Source organism: Ceratotherium simum, chromosome 22 (genome assembly GCF_057802395.1).
Source record: "Ceratotherium simum simum isolate JZ-2026a chromosome 22, ASM5780239v1, whole genome shotgun sequence".
Classification (NCBI taxonomy): domain Eukaryota; kingdom Metazoa; phylum Chordata; class Mammalia; order Perissodactyla; family Rhinocerotidae; genus Ceratotherium; species Ceratotherium simum.
In genome coordinates, this window is record NC_141921.1 from 4,559,659 (window position 1) to 4,584,176 (window position 24,518).

The window sequence follows — 24,518 nt, forward strand, 5'->3', positions numbered from 1 at the left end:
TGCGCACCCGGGATCCGAACCCGGGCCACCAGCATCGCAGTGCGCGCACTTAACCACCAAGCCACAGGGCCGGCCCTTGAAGGACCTTCTTGAACATTTCTTGTACAGTGATTTTGCTGGTGATAAATCTTTCAGCTGTTCTATGTCTGAAAACATATTTATTTTGCCTTCATTTCTTTTCCAACTTTTATTGTGGGAAAATACATGTAACTTAAAATTTGCCATCTTAATCATTTTTAAGTGTACAATACAATGGTACATTCATAATGTTGTGCAACCATCACCACCATCTAGCTCCAAAACTCTTTTCATGTTGTAAAACTGAAATTCTGTCCCCATTAAACAAGACCTCCCCATTCTTCCCTCCCCCTAGGCCCTGGCAACCCCCATTCTACATTCTGTGTCTGATTTTGACTACTCTAAGTACCTCATATAAGTGGAATCATACAGTATTTGTCTTTTTGTGACTGGCTTATTTCGTTTAGCATAATGTCCTCGAGGTTCATCCATTTTGTAGCATATTGCAGAATTTCCTTCCTTTTTAAGGCTGAATAATATTCCATTGGATGTGTATACCACATTTTGCTTATCCATTCATCTGTATATGGACACTTGGATTGCTTCTACCTTTTAGCTATTGTGAATAATGCTGCTATGAAAATATCTTTTCGAGTCCCTGCTTTCAGTTCTTTTGGGTATATACCCAGAAGTGGAATTGCTGGATCATATGGTAATTCTATTTTTAATTTTTTGAGAATCCACCATACTGTTTTCCACAGCAGCTGTACTAACAGTGCACAAGGGTTTCGATTTCTCCACATCCTCACCAGCACTTGCTATTTTCTTGTTTTTTTGATAATAGCCATCCTAATGCGTGTGAGGTGGCCTTCATTTTTGAAAGATATTTTCACAGGGCGTGGAATTCCAGGTGGACAGTCTTTTCTTCCAGGACTTGAGCGATGCTTCACTGTATTCTTGCTCACATGGTTTCCAACCAGAAATCTCTTATCTCTATCTTTGTTCCTCTGTATCTAACACAGCTTTTTTCTCTGGCTGCTTTTAAGATTTTCTCTTTATCACTAGTTTTGGGTAATTTTATTATGATGTGCCTTGGTATTGTTTTCTTCATAATTCTTGTGCTTGAGATTCATTATAAGTTTTCATCAAATTTGGAAATTTGGGGGTCATTATTCCTTCAGATATTTTTTCTGTCCACTCCTCTCTCTCCTTTGAGGACTACTCTTATACATGTACTAGGCCACTTGAAGTTGTTCCACAGCTCAGCTCGCTGACATCCTGTTCATTTGAAAAACTGTTTTTCCCTCTGTGTGTTTCATTTTGGATAGTTTCTATTGCTGTGTATTTATTCCACTACTCTTTTCCTCTGCAATGTCTAACTTGCCATCAATCCCAATTAGTGTATCTTTCATCTCAGACATTGTGGTCTTCGTTTCTAGAAGTTTGATTTGGGTCTTTTTACTATCTTTTTAATGTGTCTACTTAACTTTTGAACATAGGTAATATAATAATAATAACTTTTTTAATGTCCTTGCTTACTAATTTTAATATCTGTGTCAGGTCGGGGTTTGTTTTATCAGAACAGATTGTTGATTTTTCTCATTATGGGTCAAATCTTCCTGCTTCTTTGCCTGTCTGGTAACCTTTGATTGATTCTAGACTTTGTGAATTTTACCTTATTGAGTGCCAGATATTTTTGGATTCCTATGAATCTTCTTGAGCTTTGTTCTGGAAATAGTTCCTGGGAAACTTGTTGGGTCTTGATTGTTTGGGGGTGCCGAACAGCATTTAATCGAGGGGGAGTTACTCCCCACGACGGATGCAAGACCACCCTGAGGACTCTGCCCGGTTCCCTGTGGGTCAGGGGGCTTCCAGTCTGGCTTATGGGGACGGGTACTCCTTCCCGCCCAGTGTGAGCCCCGGCTCTGTTACCTGTTGTTCTTCCTTCCGGTTCTTTCCTGGGCTCAGCTGCAGGCAAATTCCTCAGGTGTCTGCCCCTGTACTCAGGTGGCTACGCAGCGGGCGCCTGTGCGGTCTGCAGAGTTTTCTCTCCTGCAGTTCTCCCCTCTCCGCTGCTCTGTCCTGCTGACTCTATTCCCCTCGGGCTCTCGGGGCCCCCTCCCTGCGCTGCCCGACTCCCGGCACTTAGCCGGGGCGTTCGCAGAGCTCGCCTTGTTGTTTCCTGTCTCTCAGCGATCATTAACCTCATTGCCTGATGTCCACTAGGTTGAAAACTCTTGTTTCATATATTTTGTCTTTTTTTTTTTTCCGGACAGCAGGGTAAATCTGATCCCTGTTGCTCCATCTTGGCTGGAAGCAGAAGTCCACATGATGTTATGTTAATGTGTTCATTAAAAGTCATGTTTTCCAGGAACATTTACTGATGAGGGATGGTGGTCATATTATAGTGTTAAATTTTACAAAGCAAGACAGAAAAGTATGTTATGTGTGTTTGTATTTGTGTGTGTGTTGTGTTGTATTAAGATATAAAAAATAGCGATATAGATATGCATGGAAAAAGACTGAAAGTAAATAGACTCAAGCGTTAACACTGATAACTCTGAAGAACTAGGATGGGTGATTTTCTTCTTCATATATGCTATTCCTTCAAAATAAATGAGTATTTCTTTTATAATGTAGAAGAAAAGTAAACTAAGTATTAAGTGTAAAGGTATTTGAAAGGACAAGATTAAATACTAGCAGACCCAGTGCCAGAAACCCTATTCACCGTAATTAAAGGCAGTGTAATGTTCTAGAAACAGGCTGTAACGGCCGTGTAGGGATCCCTGCATTGATATTGGGAAGGTTTGGGACGACACCTTCTGCATGCAGAAGCGCCCGTTAGGCCTGGCAGCCTCCTTGTGACTTGGGGTCTCTCTGCCTGCATCAACAGATTGTCCGTGTGGAGCCCTTGGTGACCATGGGTCAGGTGACCGCCCTGCTGACCTCCATTGGCTGGACTCTGCCTGTGCTGCCCGAGCTCGATGACCTCACAGTGGGTAAGGACTCAGACAGTCCTAGGATCAGAGCTGAGGCACCTTGGCCCCCTTCCATCTCGCTCATAAGTCACCACTGTTCCATCTGTGACAGAAGTTGCCCCATCTGCTCGCCCAGCTCCAAAGACAGGGCGCTCACTCCTGTCCTTCCACGTCTGAGCAGCCCCGGTTGTCAGCCCGTGCTTTAATCTCTGGCTCCCTGTGACTCGTATCCATCGCTCTGTTTCCACCCTGTGCAACACACAGAATACGTCTAGTCTTTCCTTCCATGGGATTCATGGTCCCCAAAGCTTTTCTTCCTCCAGGGGAAACACCTTCAGTTCCTGTAGCTGTTCCCACGGAATCTCCCCCCGCACCCCGCCCCCCACAGCTCTGCCTGACTAACACGCATGTCTCCGCAGGGGGCTTGATCATGGGCACGGGCATCGAGTCCTCCTCCCACAAGTACGGCCTGTTTCAGCACATCTGCACCGCCTACGAGCTGGTCCTGGCTGATGGCAGCTTTGTGCGATGCACACCAGTGAGTTCAGAGACGAGGGACATCCCTCCCAGCCTGCCCTGGGCATCAAGGACCCTGGGGTCGAGGGGTGGCTCCCCTGGGGGTGCTGCATTTCAAAGACACTGTTCAGTCTGGCCTGTGTCCATAATAATAACAAAGATTTATATAGCCCTTTATATGTGCTCAGATACTGTTGTAAATGCTTTATATACATTAAGGCATTTAATCTTCAACAACTTGATGAGTGGGTACTATTGTTAGCCACATTTTATGGATAGGAAACTAAAGCACAGAGAGGTTAATAAACTTGCCCAAGGTCACAGCTAGTAAATCCCACACAGGTGGGATTCAAACCCAGGTTATCGGGCTCCCAGCTCAATGCCCTTAGCCATTCATTACGCCCCTCTGGGAGAAGTCAGGCCTCAGCATCGCAGCTCTACGTCAGGTGTTGTGAGGGTAACTAAGAGCGATAGGAAGGGCTGTTTTGGAGAAATAGACGATCCTACTGCCCAAAGTGGGACACAAACACTTAAGGCATTTTACCCTAAGGATGGGACGGGATTGAAACTTCAAATAAACGCAGGTCTCCCCTAGCATATCTAAGGGGCCCCTGGGGTGGGAGGTACAGTCTAGTCCTTTAGCGGTGGATGTTCCAGAGAGCCACCGGAGTTGCTGGCCTCAGGGTGGAGTCCAGGGCAGGCCTCGAGGCTTGGGAGCTCTGGTCTTAGACAAGAGAGACCCTTTCAGGATTCACGTCAGTTCAGCCCGTTTGCCTAAACACTTGCCTGGGCCCTGCCTTCTACCCTGTTTATCACCAGCAGAGACAAAAGACAGACATGTGTGAACTGCCTCTCTTCTCTGAGGCCCAGTGTCCTCATCTGGCAAATGCGTCGTCAGGAGGAGAACGTAGATGCCGTATGCAGAGCTCCTAGCATAGAGCTGGGCATGTGGCACGTGCCTGGTTGTCACTGCTGCGAGTGCCCGTGGGATTAGGTGGTGGCCCAGATGGGGATCGGTCGGCCCACTTCTGCTATTTCAGAGTCTTCTGCCGGCCTGCTGCAGAGCGTCCCTGCTCCAGCTCCCCCTCCCCTGCACCCCACCACCCCACGCCAAGGGCCTTCAGCATGAGCAGAGACCACACAGGCCTGTCCTCTTGGTAAAGCTCAGACAAGTCTGGACTTTTTCAAAAGGAGCTTTATTAGAATCAAAGAATCGGAGTTAGAATGGCCAGATGAAAAGTCAGTTGTCTGTCTCTGGGACAAATGCCAAAACAAGAAAATGGTGAAGTTAGAAGCGGCTTGGGGAACGAGATGGGGTGTGGCAGGAGGAACAGTAGATTGGGAATTAGGAGACCTTGCCTGAGCACTGACTCTTGGGAAGCCTTGGGTGAGCCGTGTCACCTCCTGGAGCCTCCCTGCCCTTACCTGTTCCTGCAGGAATGTTAATGCTCTCCCTGGGCTATGCACAGCTAATGGACTGGGAAAGGCCTTGTAAATTTTAGTAATAGCCATTTTAATGTACCCTGGCGACCCTGAGCCTCAGTGAGGGTTCAGCTCCTTTTTCAGCCTAACCTGAGCCCCCTAGCCCTTCGTCCCCCATTTGGGGTCTTTGGGCAGTGCTGGTCGTGGCCTCTTCCTGGGCAGCCTGTGGTCTGGGGGCTGTGCCCAGGTGGAGGAAAGGGATGCATTCTCTGAGAGTACCACTGATACAGAGGCACTATAAGGTCCCATGTGATGCTGAAGCTGCAGAGGGAAACTGAGGCCCAGAAAGTGCAGCTTGTGAAGTTCCTGTTCAGGTTTACACAAGATAGTGACAGAACTATCAGACAGACTTGAGCTCAGGCCCCGGGTTCTTTGTGCCCCTGTTGACTACGTCCTGCAATGCAGGGTCCGGGGTTCAAGCTCTCAGCACGTGTCGACTCTGCCTTACAGTCAGAAAACTCCGACCTGTTCTACGCCGTGCCCTGGTCCTGTGGGACCCTGGGCTTCCTGGTGACTGCCGAGATCCGCATCGTGCCCGCCAAGAAGTACGTCAAGCTGCGGTTTGAGCCAGTGCGGGGCCTGGAGGCTATCTGCGACAAGTTCGCCCAGGAGTCCCAGCAGCCGGAGAACCACTTCGTGGAAGGTCTGCTCTACTCCCTGGAAGAGGCCGTCATCATGACGGGGGTCATGACGGACGAGGCAGAGCCCAGCAAGGTAGGCCAGGGCGTCGGCTGCCGTGGACCGAGGCCTGGGGAGGAGGAAGGCAGGGCTGGGAGTGAGCCCGTTCCCCACCCTGACCTTGGCAGCCACCCTCGTCGAGGCTGCAGCCTGGGTCAGCCCACCTGGGGTTCGGATAGCAGGGTCTGTGGTCAGAACTGTCTCAGGCAGCGACAGAAGCCCCCCTTTACTCTCTCCCTGCCACCCTGCCAGGCTCGTGCGCATCTCTGGGTGGCGTAGCCTTTGGTCCTCACACCAACCCCAGTTTACAGATGAAGGGACCGAGGTTTCAGGAGGTCATGTGAGCTTCCACAGATGACAGGGTTTTAGTGACTGATCTGATGCCTCGGAATCCAGATTGACACTCCTTCAACTTACACTACGTAGTTTTTAATAGCAGTTTTTTCTCCACTGAGAAAGGATTTGTGCTTATTATGAGAGACTTAGAAAGTGTAAACACGAGGAAAGAAAAGACTTTACCTATAAACATGACACAAAGCCAGCTCTTGCTGATGTGTTTGGTATATTTATTTCCTCTCTTTTTGGTGCATAGATTTTTTTTTTTTAGGTTTTGATTTACAGAAGTAGTATAACAAAGTCAAAATATATAAAGAAAAAGTTAATGTGCCATCTCTTCACCCAGGCATACTCCCGGGGTAACCGCTTTGTAACATTGTACGTTCTTCCAGGCCCACATGTGCATGTGTGGGGGCATGTGTGTGTGTGTGTGTATACACACCCTCGTTGTGTTCCATCAAATCCCATTGTTGCATGTAGATAGTTGACCTAACACATTGCTTACTGATGAGCATTTTTATTGCTTAAAATGTTTTGCCTTTACAAATAAGATTGCATTGAAGATTCTCTTACATCCATCCTTGGCCTCTTATACAAGCATTTCTATAGGATTGTGTCCAAAAAATGGAATTTCCGACCCAAAGGTTTGAGCACATTAAATATTGAGAGCCACGACCACGCGGCCCTCCAGGAAAGTTTTGCTTCTGTCCACCTCCAGCAGCCGCAGGTGAGCGGCCTCTCCCCACGTGCTTGCCAACACCAGACCATATCACCCTTTCATCTTTGCCCATCTGATAGGATTAAAAATAGGATCCCGTTTTATTTTGCAGTTCCTGGGGCGTTTTTGAGGTTGAATGTCTCTTTGCACAGCTCTTCAGTTTGTCTTTAGCTGTGATGGCCATGAAAATTCGTGTTTCTAGTTTAGTGCGATTAGCACACCCCTGTGTTGTTACATTGCCTTCGAAACTGTCATGTTTACTGTCTGCAGGACACCACACTGAGCAAACGCCCTATCATTTACTGAACCACTGCCCTGTAGTTGGAAATTTAAGTTGCTTCCAGTTTTTCACTATTTTAATTAATGTAGCAACGAACATCTTTTGTTTGTAATTTGAATATCTTAAAGTAGAATTAGTACATCCAAGGATAGGACCTCTTAAGGCTCTTCATCTGTATACTGAAAACGTTTTAAAATTTGGGAAGGACTCGAAAATCATCTGGGACAATCCCCTCTTCAAATAAGGAAATGAGGCCCAGAGGGGGAAAGAGATTCCTCTAAGGACACACAGCTAGCGTGGGGCAGATTTAAATTCGGCTCTTTGACTCCTGGTTCAGTGTTCATTTCCCTCCATGTCAGCTTCTAGAGTTTAGCATCATCTGCAAACATTCATTGAGCACCATTCCTTGTGTGACACTGGTGAGTGCCAGAGGAGGGGACCCTGGAGCAGGAGTGGGAACAGCGGACGTGGAGCCAGCGTGCTCTAGCGCCCCCAGGCCCTGGCTCTGCCTGCCCCGGGCTGAAGCCCCGTCAGTGTGTGGCACCTAGCACCTCGTCACCCTGCAAGGGCGTCCAGTGCAGAGGTTTTCCAACTTGTCGAGGTTGTTCCCTTAGAGGCTGCCAGTGGTGATGAGCTGAGGGAAGGGACCAAGGGGAATCACCACCCCCACTGCACCGAAAGTGGCTCTTCTCTCATCTCTTTGATGTGTTGGATGCCACCAAAGGTTACAATTGTGCAGAGGGGTTTGTATAGTTTTTTTTTTTAATAATTTTATTTATTTATTTCTTTTTCCCCGAAGCCCCAGTAGATAGTTGTATGTCATAGCTGCACATCCTTCTAGTTGCTGTATGTGGGACGCGGCCTCAGCATGGCCGGAGAAGCGGTGTGTCAGTGCGCGCCCGGGATCTGAACCCAGGCTGCCAGCAGCGGAGCGCACGCACTTAACCGCTAAGCCACAGGGCTGGCCCTGTATAGTTTTTAAAATGTTTGAACAACCTGATCTTTATTTCCCAAGGAGAGGACCGAGGTCTTAGCCAGAGGCTCACCTGGTGTCAGTGGCAGAGGGGCCAGGCCGCCAGACCACAGACTTTTGCAGAGTGTCCCGATGAGGAAGACCTTGATGCCCAACAGGAACAGCGTTGGGGGAGGAGAGTGGTAGATGCCATTAGATTTGTGGGCATTTCATTTGAGGAGCATTTCTTCCAAACATTCCTGTTTGGCAGGCTGCTCAGGAATTTGTCCCTGTGTTCCAGGCACTGTGATGGGCCCTCTGCAGGCACTGTCCGGTGGAAGGCTCACTGTGACCAGGGGAAGAGGCAGCCCTCCCCCATTTGGCAGGGGAGGCCGAGATACAGAAAGTGGCCTGCTATCTAAGTGCTCAGGCTGGAACGGGAACCATGCGGCCTCCTGGCTGCCCCAGCAGTGTGCCCTGGGAGAGGCACACCCATCTGTTTCTTTGTCGTTCTGGGCTTCTCTGGCGCTAATGGTTCCAGGTGCCCCCGAGGCTCGATTTTGTTTTGCAGTTGGGGCCACTGCCAGGTGTGTGGCCAGGCCCCACCCGGGGTTAGGTCAGTTGCTCTGTCCCTGGTGGGTTTTGTTCTCGTTTGCATTAGCAGGCAGAGCCAGCGTATGGTGTTTTCGTCCTGCCCCACACTAAAACTGACTTGGACAAACAGGCTCTTTAGCCCAGTTTCCTGGCACATGGTGGCCCCAGGTTTCCTCCCTGCACAGTGGCCTACGAGGAGAGTGCGCCTGCACAAGAGGTGATGTCCAGATAGGCTGCGAGCGTTGGCTGCCAGAGGTGGAGGGCACAGGGCTGCCTGGCTCCAGGGTGGAGGGGGTTGGCGATGGGGGGTGGGGCGGATGGAAGACCAGTGAGAGGGCCTGGAACAGATTGCTCTGCCCCACTCTGGGCATGCACCATGCTTGGCACTTTCTGCATCTCTTTTAGTCTTCCCAACCTCTCCAAGGGGTCGTAATGTCTCCATTTTGCCTGTACAGAAAATGAGGCTCAGGGAGGCTAAGTAAGGTGCCCAGGATCAGCCTAGTGTGTTAAAAGTGGAAAAAGCAAATTGGCAAACAGTATGTGCAGGATGGTCCCATTTTTATAAATCTGCGTGTGTGTGTGTGTGTGTGTGTGTGTGTCTGTGTACACCAAAAATAAAGCCTAATGAACACACATCGGTTTTAGTAATTACCCTGGAGGGTGAGGCCACAGGACTTTCCCTCTTGCCGAGTTACATATTTCTGCAGTGTTTAAAGTTTTCACAATGAGTGTACGTTGCTTTGCAATTGGGAAAAAAGTTAATAGATTTTTTTTGATAATGCTCACATTCCAAAGCCCGCCATTCAGGGCTCTCTGATGGCCTGGCCTTGTTGTGCAACATGGGACGGGCTTGAGTCCTTGCCTTGCCTCTTGTCAGCCTTGTGGCCTTGGGCAGTCTGTTCGACCTTGCTGATTCTGAGTCTCCTCAGCAGTGGCACAAGCCCAGCCGTGCTGTGCAAGGTCGTTGGGGGACAAGGAAGGAGCCCATCAGGTGATTAGTCTCCTCCACCAGCTACCCTGGGCTGGCTCACTTCCTGCCTCTGCTCCTGATTGTGCCTCCCCTGTGGCCCCCCGGGGAACATTCTACCTCTCCTGCATGGCCCCATTCTCTGTCTCCTCCTCTCCCTTTGCCGAGCCCCCAGGTGTGATCTCACCTGCCCCGTAAAACTCAGGCGCCTCTCCCACCCCCAGGGAAGCTGGTCTGATGGGGCCTGAGCGTCTGCTGTGTGTGAGTATGTAATTTCTGATAGGCACAGAAAACTCCCACGAAGTATTACTTTTTATTGCCATTTTACTTGTGAAGAAACAAGCTCAGAGTGACCTGCCCAAGGTCACACATCTAGGGGGTGAGTGGGCTGGGGTCTGGCCCTAGCCACCAAACCCTGGAGCATGTGATCTTTCTGGGCTGCCACCCTGCCTTTCTCCAAAAGCATCTGCCCAGAATTCATTTCATGGATGAGGAAGCTGAGGCCCAGAGAAGCTAAGTCAGCCTGGGGCACACAGCAGGTGACGTCCCGAACCCTTTAGGACTGAAGAAGACACCAGTAAACATAAGACTGAGGCCTTGGAGGCCACAGGGCCCAGTGCCGGGGAAGCCCATTGGTTTACTCTGTGAGCTGCTTGCATTGATGATGGCTGCCGGGGGGAGCGCTGGCCCAGAGGATTGTGGAGCCTGGTGCAGGGCAGCAGACGAAGTGCTGTGATCAGTTAGTGCTGTCAGCCACAGGACCCAGTGAGCAGGGGGGGACCCCCACTCAGTGTTTGTGCCCACACCAGCCGAGTGGGAGGCAGTGGGGAGGAGTTCACCCGCGTGGAGCACTGCATCGTGGAGACGCCGTTCAGCATTTGCACGTCAGTCCTCTCGTTGACAAGGAGCAGCAGGCTGGGGGCGGTCGCCAGGCTCTCTAGACGGGCAGGAACTAGCTGTTGGCCCTGGCACACCACTTAACCTCTTTGAGCTCCTGCTCTCTCTGCTAGAGAATCCCCACTGGGCTTAACCTTATCAGGCCCTCAGGAGTCCCAGAGGTGACAATAGACATGAGAGAGCTTTGGAAAGGCCAGGAGTGCTGTAAGCCAGTATCACTGTTACACCCTGGTGGCACTTGGGCTTGTCTGTGGGCTGACACAATGCCCTCTGTCATTTCAGCTGAATAACATTGGCAGTTACTACAAGCCGTGGTTCTTCAAGCACGTGGAGAACTACCTGAAGACAAACCGAGAGGGCCTGGAATACATTCCCCTGAGGCAGTACTACCACCGCCACACGCGCAGCATCTTCTGGGAACTCCAGGTGAGGCTCAGATTTCCCCGGAGTCCTGGCTCCTGCAGGCCAGCCGGGCAGGGAACCAGGATGGTGAACATTGTAGCCACAGTCCCTCCCTGAGGGGACAAGAGTGGCTGCGTCCTAGGGAACTGGAACACCCTCTTGCACAGCCATACAGTCATTTCCTCCTGAGGAAACAGCCCACCTTCACTTACAGCAGCAGGCTCTCACCGAGCTCCTGCTCCGTGCCTGGGAGGGGGTGCTGTGCCAGTGGCTTCGGGGAATACAGACCTGTTCCGTCCTCAGGGAACTGTAGCCTAGCCCAACAGACTGGCTCCAGCACTGGGAGGGCCATGAGAACAAGATGAGAGGTGGCCAGTCCTGCCAAGGGGTGGAGGTAGCCGTCAAGCTTGGCCTTCACGAGTGAGCAGGAATGTGCTGTTGTGTGTGGAGGGATGGGGAGCAATGACATTTTCAACAGGGGCGTCAGGGAAGGCCTCTCAGGAGGTGACTTATGAGTAGGGGCCTGAACGTAGGGAGGACAAGCCATAAGAACTCTATGGGAGAGTGCTCCAGGCAGACGAAGGCCAGAGCACAAGTCCTCAAATGGGCTGCGTGGGTTGTTTTTTTTTTCTTTTTTTTGGGGGGGGGTTGCAGTGAAATCGTATAACATAAAATTAACCATTTTAATGTATACAATTCAGTAGCATTTAGTACATTCATGATATTGTGCAACTACCACCTCTATTCCAAAACATTTTCATCACCACAAAAGGAGACCCTGTACCCATTAAGCAGTTGCTCCCCATCCCCCCTTCCCCAGCCTCTGGCAACCCTCAATGTGTGTTCTGTCTCTAGATTTACCTGCTCTAGATATTTCATATAAATGGAATCATACAATAGGTGGCCTTATAAAGTATTTATTTGAGTTCAGTCTTCAGTTCTTTGGGGTATATGCCTAGGAGTGGAATTGCTGGGTCGTATGATAACTCTACGTCTAACTTATTGAGAAACTGCCAAACTGTCTTCCACAGTGGCCGAGCTAGTTTATTCTCCCAACAGCAGTGTATGAGGGACCTAGTTTCTCTGCATCCTCAACGTTGAGTTGTAAGAGTTTATATATTCTGGGTATTAGACCCTTATCGGATACATGATTTACAAATATTTTCTCCCATTCTGTAGGTTGTCTTTTCACCTTTTTGATAATGTCTTTTGGTGCACAAAAGGTTTTAGTTTTGATGAAGTCCAGTTTATCTGTTTTTTCTTTTGCTCATGGTTTTAGTGTCGTATCTAAGAATCCATTGCCAAATCCAAGGTCATGAAGATTTAGCCCTATGTTTTCTTTTAAGAACTTTATGGTTTTAGCTCTTATATTTAGGTTATTGATCCATTTTGCATTGTTTTGTTTCTGGTGTGAGGTGGGGTCCAACTCCATTCTCTTGCATATAGTTATCCAGTTGTCACAGCGGAGTTCCATGTTTTTGAAAAACAGCATGAAGGCTCCTGAGCTCGACCCATGGTGGGGAATGAGGTCACACAGCAGCCAGAGAGCCTGGACCCTGTGGGTCCTTGTAGGTCAAGGGAGGACTTTATATTTTACTCTAAGTGTGATTGGAAACCGGCGAAGGGCTTTGCGCAGAAAAGTGACACGACCTGATTTTTGTTTTAAAAGATTAACTTTGACAGCTAGATGGCGAGCAGATGGGGTTGGAGGTGGGCAACAGTAGAAGAAAGAAGGTTTCTGTTGTGCAGAGTGGTAGCAATGGAGGAGGAAAGCATCAGATCTGGGCAATACTGTGAAGTTTGAACCAACCCCCAGGATTTCTGGACATATTGGCCGTGGGTGTGATTCCAAGGTTAGGGGCCCAAGCAGCTAGGTCACCAGAGGTGCCATTGACTGCCGTGGGCAACATGGGGAAGGGGTCTGGGAAGGGAAATCAGAGGTTCGGTCTGGGACACGTCAGTTTGGGAAGGGAAATCAGAGGTTCGGTCTGGGACACGTCAGTTTGGGAAGGGAAATCAGAGGTTCGGTCTGGGACACGTCAGTTTGCGGTGCCTTCAGACATGCAGGTGGGACGTCGAGTGGGCAGCTGGCTGCATGTGCCAGGACTTCAGGACAGAGGTGGAGATTACACATATCGGTGTGGTACCATCGGCAGAGAACTGTTGTTTACAGCCGGGGAACAGATGAGTGAGGAAGGATGGAGAAGTCCCAGAGCCAAGCCCTGGGGCCCCCTGCAGGTTAGGGGAGGAGGAACCAGCCAAGGAAGGCGAAGCTGCCCTTGGTCAGAGGGGAGGAGAGAACCCAGGAGAACTGGCTTCCCAGAAGCCAAGGGAAGATGTGTGTCAAGAAGGAGGGTGAACAATTGTGTCAAATGCCCCTGAGTGAGATGAAGACAAAGAATCAACCTCTGGTCTTAGCCGGGAACGGTCACTGATGACCTTGAGCAGTGAGGTGAAAGCCTGACCAGTGAGTTGAAGAGAGAATGGAGACAAGGAAGTGGAGACAGTGGAAAAGGAAATCTGAGAGGGCTTCATCTGGAGGGCAGCAGAGAAATAGGGTGGTAGCTGGAGAGAGAGGTAGGGTCGAGAAGATACTTTGTGTGATCGTTTTAAGAGGGGACAGATCACAGCAGTTGATGTGCTACTGGGAATGGACCAGTGGAGAGGGGAAATGACAGTGCAGGAGAGAGGGCGTATGTCTAGGTCAGTCTTGAGGAGTGGGGATGATCCTGTGCTCAGGTGGAGAGCTTGCCCTTTGGTGGGAGCGTGGAAAGTTCACCCACTGGATGGGGAGGAAGTGTGAATGGGTACAGTTGGTACAAATAGGAGGACCATTTGGTGGTGGGAGGGTGTGAGAGTTCTCTTCCAATCGCTTCAGTTTTCTCAATGAAATAGGAAGCAAGGATTTCAGCCAAGATGAGGAGGCAAGGGGTTGTTGAAGTTTCGAGGAGAGAGGAGATATGAAATTGTCGCTTGGAGGGTGGGAAATGAATTCACTGGGGAAGTGTCGTAGGACTGCCACTACGTAGGCAGCACTGGGCCCACCGAAGATTCGTGATCATGAACTTACAGTGAGACAGGCCCTGGTGCTTATGGGTTTTCACGCGTTCGGCACATGGCGAGATGTCCATTTAACCACGGTCGAGGTTTTGCAGGTGAGGATGACAAGTGAGCAGAGTGGGCAGGGTTGGAGATGCCGGTGTGTGATCGTGATGAAATCTGAGCCAGCCAAGGAGGAGAGTGAGGATGTGAGGGCTCACAGGGCTGATGAGGGTGTTAGGGTGGCTCGGGGGCCCCGGTTGGGGAAGAATTGAAGTCAGGGCACTAGCGGGCGCGAGCTGGAAAGAGAGTTGGTGATGGTCAGAGGGCGAATGCTTGGAATGGAGATGATGGCGACGATGAATATAGACAACATGACAGAGTCTAGGGGTCAGCAAACTTTCTTCAAGGGCCAACTAGCAAATATTTTAGGCCCTGCAGGTCATGCGTCCTGTCACAGCTACTCAACTCTGCTGTTCTAGCGCAACAGCAGCCATGGGCAGTACGTAAAACAGTAGGCGTGGCTGTGCTCCAGTAAAACTGTCTACAGAAACAGGCGGGGGCCAGATTTGGCCGGTAGACTGGATCCCCACAGACTGTAGTTTGCTGTCCCCTGCTCTAGAGTCAGTGGCTGAGGTGGAAGGTACAAGGGGAGGAGGCCAGGGCGTGAGACAGAACATCGCTGTGGATGTTAAAATCACCAAAGATCTGTGTTGAAGAAGGTGACAGCCATCCGAGCTTGAGGGGAATGATGGGGTGGAGCTCCTGGGTGAGTGCTTCAAAGTTGCTGAGAGTTTTAGAGAAGGGGAGGAACAGGGATCTGGAAGCAGTAATGAGGGGCAGGGGAGCCCACCTCACCTCCGTCTACCCTAGAGGGTCGTGGGAGAGAGAATGATACCCCTTCAGAGGGCTGCAGGACCAGCCAGGTTCCAGTGAAGAACATGGAGAGGAAAAGAGCGTTGAGAGAAGAGACAGAGGATGGGGGGGTTTGCTGATGTCAGACCATGAGCGCATAGGGCAGGGGTTTGGGAGATCAGGGGACAGTGGCAGATGGGGTCAGATTAAGAGAGGTGGCATTGCTGTGACAGGTTAAGGGTGCCAGTAATGAGGCACCTGGAAGTCCATGGTGACTGAGATCGCCCGGGATGTCAGGTGGGAAGGAATTACACCTGGAGGTCTCTGAGGAGGAGGTGATGGGTCAGTTCTAATCGTGGGCTAGGTCTCTCACCAGGATGTGGTGGGCGGTGGGGAGTGGAGGGTTTACCCAGGCCTGGGGGCTCGGGGGTCCCCCAGCCCCATTAGTCCTACACTGGGCAGTGTCAAGGCCAGAGCAGTTGGTGGAAAGTTTTGCCAAAGGCAGAAGACACCATGGGTCCTTCTCTGTCCCTGCCAAGAGCAGTGTTAAAGGCTGTGGGAGGTGTGGTTTTGTCAAGAGCAGGAATATTTAAGAGACAAGAAAAGAAGGAGGAGCCAGGACAGGGCGCCGAGAGAGCATCAGAAAGGTAACGGTAGTAGTTAAGTGCTCTCTCCTCGTGTGTTGGCTCTTATGCCAAGCACCTGACACGCATTATCTCCATCTTCCTGACAACGCTGTGAGGGTGGGTCCTAGTGTTACTTCCGTTGTACAGATGAGGAGCCTGAGGGTTAGGTTATCCAGAGTGACACAACTCAGCAAGAGAGTGTATGAGTTCTCTACTGCAGCACAATGACTTAACCCAAAACCTAGGGGATTGGAACACTGACATCTATCTCCTCATGGTTTCTGAGAATCAGGACTGGGGAGTGACTGATCTGGGCGTTCTGGCTCAGGGTTGCAGTCACGGTGTTGGCTGGGGCTGGTCATCCGGAGGCTTGACTGGGGCTGGAGGATCTGCTTCCCCCAGGGCTCCCTCGCAGGGCTGTTGACAAGAGGCCTCCGTTCCTCGTGACCTGGGCTGCTCGAGTGTCCTCACCACAGGGCAGCTGGCTTCCCCCAGAGCGAGCCGTCCACGAGAGAGACCAAGGAGAGTCCTCAGTGCCTTTCGTGACCCGGTCTCGTCACACCCTGCCACTCCCGCCAGACTCTATTAGAACATTCCCCTCAAGGGAGGGGAATTAAGCTCCACCTCTTGGAGAAAGAAGTAGTGAAGAGTTTCTGGACAGGTTTTAAAACCACAGAGCTAGGATTCAAAGTGAGGTTTGTCTTATATTTTTGTGCTGTTGAGCACTGGCCTGTACTTCCTGAAGCTAAAGGAAGAATCGGGAAGGATGGGTGTTCTACCACTGAGACTTGCACACAAGAAGTTTATTAGGGAGAACTCTTGGGATCTTCAGCTCTGAGGGAAAAGGGAAGCAGGGCCGGGCGGAGGGAGAAGTTGAGCTTTGAGGAATCACTGCAAAGGCCTCAGCCCACCCACGGGGAGCTCTGGGGCTGGATGGCCCTCAGAGTTGTCCCACCTTGAGGCCTGGGGACTAGGATGTTATTCCACACCCCCACCCCATCCACCAGCATGGACTTAACCCATGGAGAAGCACCCTTGGAGAAGTGGCATAACCTTGGAGGAGGCAGCTCCCTTCAGCCAAGGACGGTTCCCTGGAGAGGGGCTTAGCCTTGAGCTCAGCAGCCAGCACTGCCACAGCTGGGGGGATGGGTGCCTCCCTGGAGGAGGCCTCTGGGCGGCCACCATATCATCCACTACAGTAGAATTGCGGAAGCCAAGACCTTTCTAGAAAGAAGGAGTAATAAACAATTTCAAGTACTTGCCTTTTTCTCCCTCTCCTGGGGTTTCTCCCTCCTTCTCCTTCCACTGGCAGCACCCCCCCACCAGGTTCCTCCCTGGGCCCCTTAATGAACCAAATATGGCCTGGCCTGGCCTGGGTGCTGAACCCCTTAAGAAGCCACATTCTGGGTGATCAGTCCATTCCTGTCCCCCCTGGGCCAGTCCAGGCTAGTCCATTCCCTTCCTCTTACCCAGCTTGGTCAGTCAGCGATACTTGGGGTCAGGGCCAGCTACACAATTGCAGGGCCCGGTGCAAAAAGCAGGGAAAAAGTGCCATCAAAGATACTAAATTATAAACTTTTTCCTTCTGTGGTTTCTCTCATCATAAATATTTGCTATTTAATGTTGTTCTAAGTAAAGAAAAATTAAAAATTTAAATTATTAGCATGAATTTTACTGTTCATCTTTTAAATACAATATGTGTTTAACTCTTCATGTATATGCATTTCGTTCTTTATTTTATTTATTTAGTTTTTTTATTTTTTATTTTTGTGAGGAAGACCAGCTCTGAGCTAACATCTATTGCCAATCCTCCTCCTTTTTTTTCCCCCCAAAGCCCCAGTAGATAGTTGTATGTCATAGTTGCACAGCCTTCTAGTTGCTGCATGTGGGACGCGGCCTCAGCATGGCCGGAGAAGCGATGCATCGGTGCGCACCCGGGATCCGAACCCGGGCCGCCAGTAGTGGAGCACGCGCACTCAACCGCTAAGCCACGGGGCTGGCCCCTGCATTTCATTCTTAATGGAAGAGTGGAAATGCTGCACAATTTATTTCCCTTAATAACATTCACATTCTACCAGCCCTCTGCCTTGGCTTGCTGCTGAGGAAGGAAGGACGGGAATGGAAAGGGCCTGGGCAGCCCTGTCTCTCCTTTCTCTTTCGTGTCCTCGCTTCCAGCCAGCGTAAGTGGCTAACACGGGAGTAACACCAGTAAGAAAGGATACAGAGGTCCGTGGTTGTTCATGTTCTTAGAACGCCGTTGCCACACGGCCTCCCTCTGGGGCTTGGGGTCCTGGCTCAGGCCTGCCCCTTGGACCTGTAGTGGGCCCTGCAGCCCAGCGGAGCAGAGGAGGCCAGGAGCAGGCTGGACACAGGTCACGGCCAAGGGCAGCTGGAGAGCGGGGGGCTGACCCTAGTGTGCTGGCGAGAGAGGACCAGGAGGGAAGCCGGGGACCTGGACCTGCAGTCACTCAGAGGCAGAAGCCTGAAGGGTGGGGTAGACAGAGGTGGGAAAGGAGAAGGTGGGGCACCGTGTTTAAAACTTAAACTTTCTGAGGTTGAGACTTTAGAAAAAGTGTGGTTCCAGCTGATACTTTTGGTTAACAATGGGCTATTTTTAGGGGAAAACAGGCAAATGGCTTTTAGACATCAGAAAGGTGATGCAGACTCAGAACTCAAGAAGGACGGGCAAAACAAAGCGACAGGAGTCTCAGGAGGCTCCTCTCGCCTGTCAGCGTGACAGAGATGCCGTCTGATAACACTGGGCTGGCGAGGGTGTGGGCAACAGCTTTCTCCTGTCTGGTTTGGCAGAGTATAAATGGCACAATCTCCTGAAATAGGATCCATTAAAATTGCACACACTGAAACAAAATTTTCCACTTCTAGGAATCTATCTTACAGATAAATGTACGTATAAATGGGCAAAGACACATGTGCAAAGCACATTCGTTAGAATAGTCTGGAAATAATCTAAATGCCGATCAGTACAGAACCCATTAAATAAATTAGGGCACAGCCATACAGTAGAGTGGAGGTCAGCAAACATTCTCTGTAAAGGGCCAGATAGTAGTTTAGGTGTTGTGGACCATGAGGTCTCTCTCGGCGCGACTGTGCCCTTATAGCCTGAAATCAGCCACAGACAATATGTAAATGAGTGGGCATGGATGTGTTCCAATAAAACTTTATTTACAAAACCAGGGGGTGGGCCACATTTGTCCGGGAGCCATAGTTTGTGGGTCCCTGCGGTACAGGGTCAGGCATCCACGACAAAGAATGTGGTCGTGCTCTGTGTGCTGACGCACAGGATACAGTGATGCCACTATTTGTGTTTTGTTTTTTTTTTTTGTAAGGAAGATCAGCCCTGAGCTAACATCCGTGCTCATCCTCCTCTTTTTGCTGAGGAAGACCGGCCCTGAGCTAACAACTATTGCCAATCCTCTTTTTTTTCCCCAAAGCCCCAGTAGATAGTTGTATGTCATTGTTGCACATCCCTCTAGTTGCTGCATGTGGGACGCGGCCTCAGCATGGCTGGACAAGCAGTGCATCGGTGCGCGCCCGGGGTCCGAACCCGGGCCGCCAGTAGCGGAGCGCGCGCACTTAACCGCTAAGCCACGGGGCCGGCCCTGAGTTGTTTTTTTTAAGCCCATCTGCTTGTCTGTGCATCAAATGCCTCTGGAAGGGACACAGGTAATTCCTAACAGTAGTTGCCTTTGGAGAGGGGAAAGAGGTCGGATTGGGGGAGGAATGAAGTGGGGTCAGGGCTAGGAGGGAAGCGGGGTTGGGGACGTGAAAGGAGGCTTACCCTTTGGACCGTTGGGATTTCTGCTGTGGGCATGTGTGGCTTTTCCAAAAACAGCCAAGGGATCAATAAAAGCCACACCGTGTACTGCAGTCCTGTTGTGTGCCAGGTGTTTGTGTAGGCGCCAGGATCTAACAGCAGAGAGCAGACAGCTTCCTCCCTCCTGGGAGTGCGCTGGCAATCAGAGAGGTGATCCCGGGGGAGTTGGGGAAGAGTCCCTCGGCCTCCAAAGCTTAGCTTGGTGGCTGCTTTGGGAAGCTGCCCCGACCCCTAGTCTGATGGGGACCCTTTTATGAGCTGCCTCTGCATCTGTTTTTCGCAGCTCTTCCCGCACTGGAGTCCTGTGGCCTGTCCCTTCCACATCTGAGGACAGGGACCATGTGTCAAGTTATCCTGGTATCCCCCGCACCCAGCATAGGACCTGGGGCCTGACCTCTTAGGCGCCTCGTAATTGTCTCATGCATGAAGGACTGTCCTTGGCTTCAAGGGCCCGGGAGCTGTGAGGATGGAGTATCAGGTGGACACTGGTAACTGGAAGACGGCAGATTGGGAGCAGGGAGGAAGATCCAGAGCAGGGAGGCAAAGTCTTCACTTTGGGGGTGGGCAGGACTGCCAGCTGGTGGGAGCCACAGAGGAGCGGGTTGGGGGCGCAGGGTGTCGGCGGAGCGCAGCAGTGCTGGGTGAGGCGGCTCCTCCCCGCTGGCAGTGTGAGGCAGGGAAGAGGAAGAACAGCCTCCGCTCAGGAGGGTCTCCAGGCAGGCCGAGCTGGGCGAGGCAGGCGGGGTGGCACTGTGAGGGCCACGGGAAAAGGAAGAAGAGAGGGGTCCTAGTCCTGCCTAGGGGTGGAGGGAGCTGCCAAGCTTGGCCTAGGAAGGTGAGCAAGACTTTGCTGTTGTGCCTGGAGGGATGGGGAGCAGTGACATTTTCAATAGGGGGGACAGGGGAGGCCCCTCAGGAGATGTAAACCAGTGAGAGCCGTCCCTGGCTGTGTGACCTTATGGAAATTGCTTAAGCTCTCTGAGTATCCCTCTTCTCATTCAATAGCATTTACTTCTCTCACGTTTGTGGAATGCCTGCTCTGTGCCAGCACTGACCTCAACAACTAGAACAGCAGTTGTAGTGATTTTATTATTTTGCTTCCGGCACTGGACTGAGTGCCTTCCATTTGGTATCTCATTATTCTCACACGTCCCATTTTACAGATAAGAAAGCTGAGCTCAGAGAAGTCAAGTAACTAGCCCAAGGTCATCACAGCTGGTAAAATCGCCAGAGCTGAGAATCAAACCCAGATCCGACTGGGTAAAGTCCTGGGTACCACCCGCCCCAGATAGGAGGAGTGTTCCCTGTCGTCCTTACGTCCAGCACTGGACGAGGACCTGGCCCCTGGCGCATGGAGACACCAGCCCTTGTTGCTTCCTTCTCTCTATCCCTCCCCTTTGTCTTTCAGGACATCATTCCCTTCGGCAACAACCCCATCTTCCGCTACCTCTTCGGTTGGATGGTGCCTCCCAAGATCTCCCTCCTGAAGCTGACCCAGGGCGAGACCCTGCGCAAGCTGTACGAACAGCACCACGTGGTGCAGGACATGCTGGTGCCCATGAAGTGCCTGCAGCAGGCCCTGCACACCTTCCACAACGACGTCCATGTGAGCCGGCCGGGCCCAGACCATGTCCTAGTGTGGTGGAGTTGGGGTGCTCTCAGCCATGGCTTGGGGGTTGGGGGTGAAGCTGTGAGCAGCCAAGAGAGGGGTTCCTGGAGAGTGCTGCACAGCCTCCCTTTGGGTAGGAGTGGATTGAGCCACCCATGAGCCTGTCACCCGTTGGAGAAAAAGCACCGACCCCCCTCCCCGTCCACCCAGGTCTACCCCATCTGGCTGTGCCCCTTCATCCTGCCCAGCCAGCCGGGCCTGGTGCACCCCAAGGGAGACGAGACAGAGCTCTACATCGACATTGGAGCGTATGGGATGCCCCGCGTGAAGCACTTTGAAGCCAGGTCCTGCATGAGGCAGTTGGAGAAGTTCGTGCGCAGCGTGCATGGGTGAGTGGCCCAGAGTGTGGCGTGGTCCCTCAGGCCACCAGCCCCAGGGTACTGCTCCCGGGAGATGCGGGAAGGGCCAAGGCAGCCCGCTCCAGGGCCAGACCAGCTGGTTGCTCAGGGCCTGTGTAGCTGCAGCAGCGCTGATTCGGGAAGTAGCTGGTGAAAGACGGGGAGGAGGCGGAATTGCAGGACCTCTTGCCTCCCTTCTTCCTGGGTCCCCTCCCCCAGTGAACACCCCAACATCCTGCCAGCTGCTCCACCCAGGACAGACGATGGGGTGGTTTTAGATATGGTCAGGGGCTGCTGCTTTAGGTTGGAAGACTGAGGAGGGAGGCATTCACAAGCGTGACAGCCACACCGAGGCCCAGGTCAGGGCATTGCTCAGAAAAGGCCCTGGACTCGCTATTGATGTACCTGCCATGGACAAGTCTCAAAATAATTATGCTGACGGAAAGAAGCCAGGAAAAAGGAGTACTGTACGATTTCATTTATGTAAAATCCCAGAATCCATGGTGACAGAAAGCTGATCCGCCTAGGATGGTGGAGGGCAATGGACAACACAGGGGCATGAGAAGGTTTTGGGGGTGCTGGATATGGTCATTATCGGGACTGAGGGGATGGTTTCAAGGTTGTATACATATGTCAGGCTTATCAAGTATGTGCAGTTTATTGAATAAAGCAGCTGGCAGCCCCGTCGGGGAGGCAGCCATGCAGGGCACCGAGCACAGTGGGGGGCACCGGTAGTCCGAGTTCTACTCCTGCCTCTGCCTCTGCTGCTAAGCCGCTTAACGCCCTGAGCCTCAATTTTCCATCTGCAAAGTGGGGGTCAGAATTCCTGCACCAACCACCCCCACCAGGTCATTAGGGGGATGAAATCAGAAATCCTCCAAAAGTGTTTCCTGCGCTGCAAAGTGTGCTACGCATTAGGGACGGTTGGGGCTCCCCCGTGTCCCTTTCCCCTCCCTGCCTCCTCAGGCCCGTCTCTGCTCTGCAGGTTCCAGATGCTGTATGCCGACTGCTACATGAACCGGGAGGAGTTCTGGGAGATGTTTGACGGCTCCCTGTACCATAAGCTGCGGAAGCAGCTCGGTTGCCAGGACGCCTTCCCCGAGGTATACGACAAGATCTGCAAGGCCGCCAGGCACTGAGCCAGAGCCCGCCCCAGAGAGACGGGCACAGCAGACCCTGGCCCCAGGGCGAGGAGGCATCTTCCCTTCACAAGCTTGGCTGTCTCCCAGATCCACTCTTTTGAAACCCCACCAGAAATCCCACCCAGACAACCCCTCCGGCTTGCTCCCTGCTTGCAGGGGCAGCCTAGTGAAGTGGAAAGGACATGGGATTTGGAGTCAGACAAACCTGAGTCCACTTCTCAGTTCAGCCACTCATTAGCTGTGTGACTCTGGGCGAGTCACTCAACCCCTCTGAGCCCAGCTCTTCATCTGTTGAAAGGGGGTAACAATATCTTCCTGCAGGCTGTTGTCATCCAAGCCCAGTGCCTGTCGCACTGGAGATGCTGGATAAGTGGTAGCTGCTATTACTGCTTCTCGTTCAGCATTACCCCTGACTGAGGTGCTCTGGATTCAGCAGGTGAGGCCGAAAGCCTCCACGTTAGGTCACCTGGGCACAGGTTTGGCTGGAACGATGAAGGGGATGCCCCGGAGTTGCACTGCCTCTGCGTCAGCCGGCAAGAAGGGCTCTCAGACAGGAGGAAGGAAGGTTCCTCTCCATCCCTGGGTCTCAGGAGGGCGGGCACATGGGGCGGGAAGGCCCCAGACGTGCTGTGCCAAAGCCAGGTCCGATTCCAAAGTTCTCTCTGCCATCTTTGGCGACGTCCTGCCCCTTCCTCCTTCACACTCAGCCTTCTGGCCCAACTAGCCATTGCCCAAGTCTCCTCAGGACCGTGTCCTTAGAGAAGACATTTCAGGGTTGAATCCTGTCCCTCCCCAGGGGGCATGAGTGGTTTCTGCCATGAATTGGATCCAAAGGACCTGGGCTCATTCTTAGCTCTCCAACCCTTCAGGCCTCTTGTCCCCAGAACCTGCTTAGTCAGGATGGGGAAGGTATGGGTCACACCAAGCAGGAAAATGGAGCCCGTCATTGTCAGGTCTCATGAGGATTCTCACTGCGGGGCTGAAAGAAAAGAGCATCAACTTGATTTCTCGAACCACTCATCCCTCTTTTTTTCTTTCTTCCCCTGCCCCCAGCTATAGTTAATTTTAGTGCCTTACAAATCCTAAGCTCAGAGAAAAGTAAGCGCCGTTTCCATTTCAGAGGGAAGGGAACCTCCCCAGATCCTTCCCCACTTATTAAAGCTTGGTTGTTTATGCAACTCCATCTTAAGAACTGCCCAGCCTCAGCTGAAAACCCAGAATCTGAGAAAGAATCGTGTCATGTAAGAGAAGCCGGAATTAAGTGGGTGGTGTCAGGCAGTGACATTCTGAGAGAGAGAGCATTGCACCAGGAGTCTGGAGACCTGGGTTTCAGTCCTTGCTCTGTTGTCAACGAGCTGTGCAAATGTGGGCAAGTCATTTGTCCCTCCGAGCTGCATTTCCTCATCCATCACATGCATACAGACAAGACCTCCCCAAGGCCCTTCTGCTGTAGACGTGCATGGCTGTCTTAGACACAGTGGTTGCAAAATCCTGTGAAAAGCCTCATTTGTGTCAGAGGAAAAATAAATGATCCAAGTGGATGCTTGGGAGTTGTCTGTCATTTAAGGTCCTTCCTTCACCCCAAGGCCGGCTCTCATCTCATTTTCAGAAAGGCAGGGAAGCGTCAGCCTTGTCACTGCAGGTTGCCAGAATCCTCAGTCACAGTTTGACTGATGGAAGCTCACCCTTCCCCCGCGCCCCCCCCCCCCCACCCCAGGCTTGGCACAGTGCAGTGTCTTAGCATGGTCCTGTGAGTGCTGGGTGCACTCATGGCACTCAGAAGGTAAAGGAACTACCCTTACCCATTTGGCTTCTGGAGGGGGCATAAGAAAAAAAAAAAGAGAAACCTCCTCTAGCTTGCATGCAAAGCCTGTGAATTCTGGCGTTGGCTCTCACAGGGGGCCCGTGTGCTTCCCACTCACTGCTAAACTGATGATCCTACTTGTGTAGAGAAATGGTTAACCGAGCAGAGCAACCCGACAGAGAAGGCTCTGTCATTTTGCCAGTGGGGCCTCCATCCCTCAGCCCCTGGGAGTGTGGCCAGATGCTGGCAGCCTCTGTCATCCTTAGTTCTACAGACCAAAATCTGGCCCTTCACACACCTTACCCGGGACCTGGGGCTTGGAAGCGAAGGTCTTGGCATGGCACGAGCCTCAGGTTCATGTTCTGCTCTAGTGACATCTTGCCTGGAAAGGG

General features: G+C 51.7%; 1 protein-coding gene across 1 annotated transcript in view; it reads left to right on the top strand.

The window, feature by feature from the left end:
• The window catches only part of DHCR24 (24-dehydrocholesterol reductase), a 32,213-nt gene extending 8,350 nt beyond the window's left edge, over positions 1–23,863 (top strand). The window contains exons 3-9 of the mRNA XM_004438604.3: positions 2,912–3,017; positions 3,416–3,534; positions 5,445–5,708; positions 10,699–10,842; positions 20,582–20,779; positions 20,993–21,171; positions 22,166–23,863. Coding sequence (XP_004438661.1) covers positions 2,912–3,017; positions 3,416–3,534; positions 5,445–5,708; positions 10,699–10,842; positions 20,582–20,779; positions 20,993–21,171; positions 22,166–22,319 — 1,164 coding nt within the window. The 3' untranslated portion in view covers positions 22,320–23,863. The remainder of the gene's footprint in view (positions 1–2,911; positions 3,018–3,415; positions 3,535–5,444; positions 5,709–10,698; positions 10,843–20,581; positions 20,780–20,992; positions 21,172–22,165) is intronic.
• The last annotated feature ends 655 nt before the right edge of the window (positions 23,864–24,518 follow it).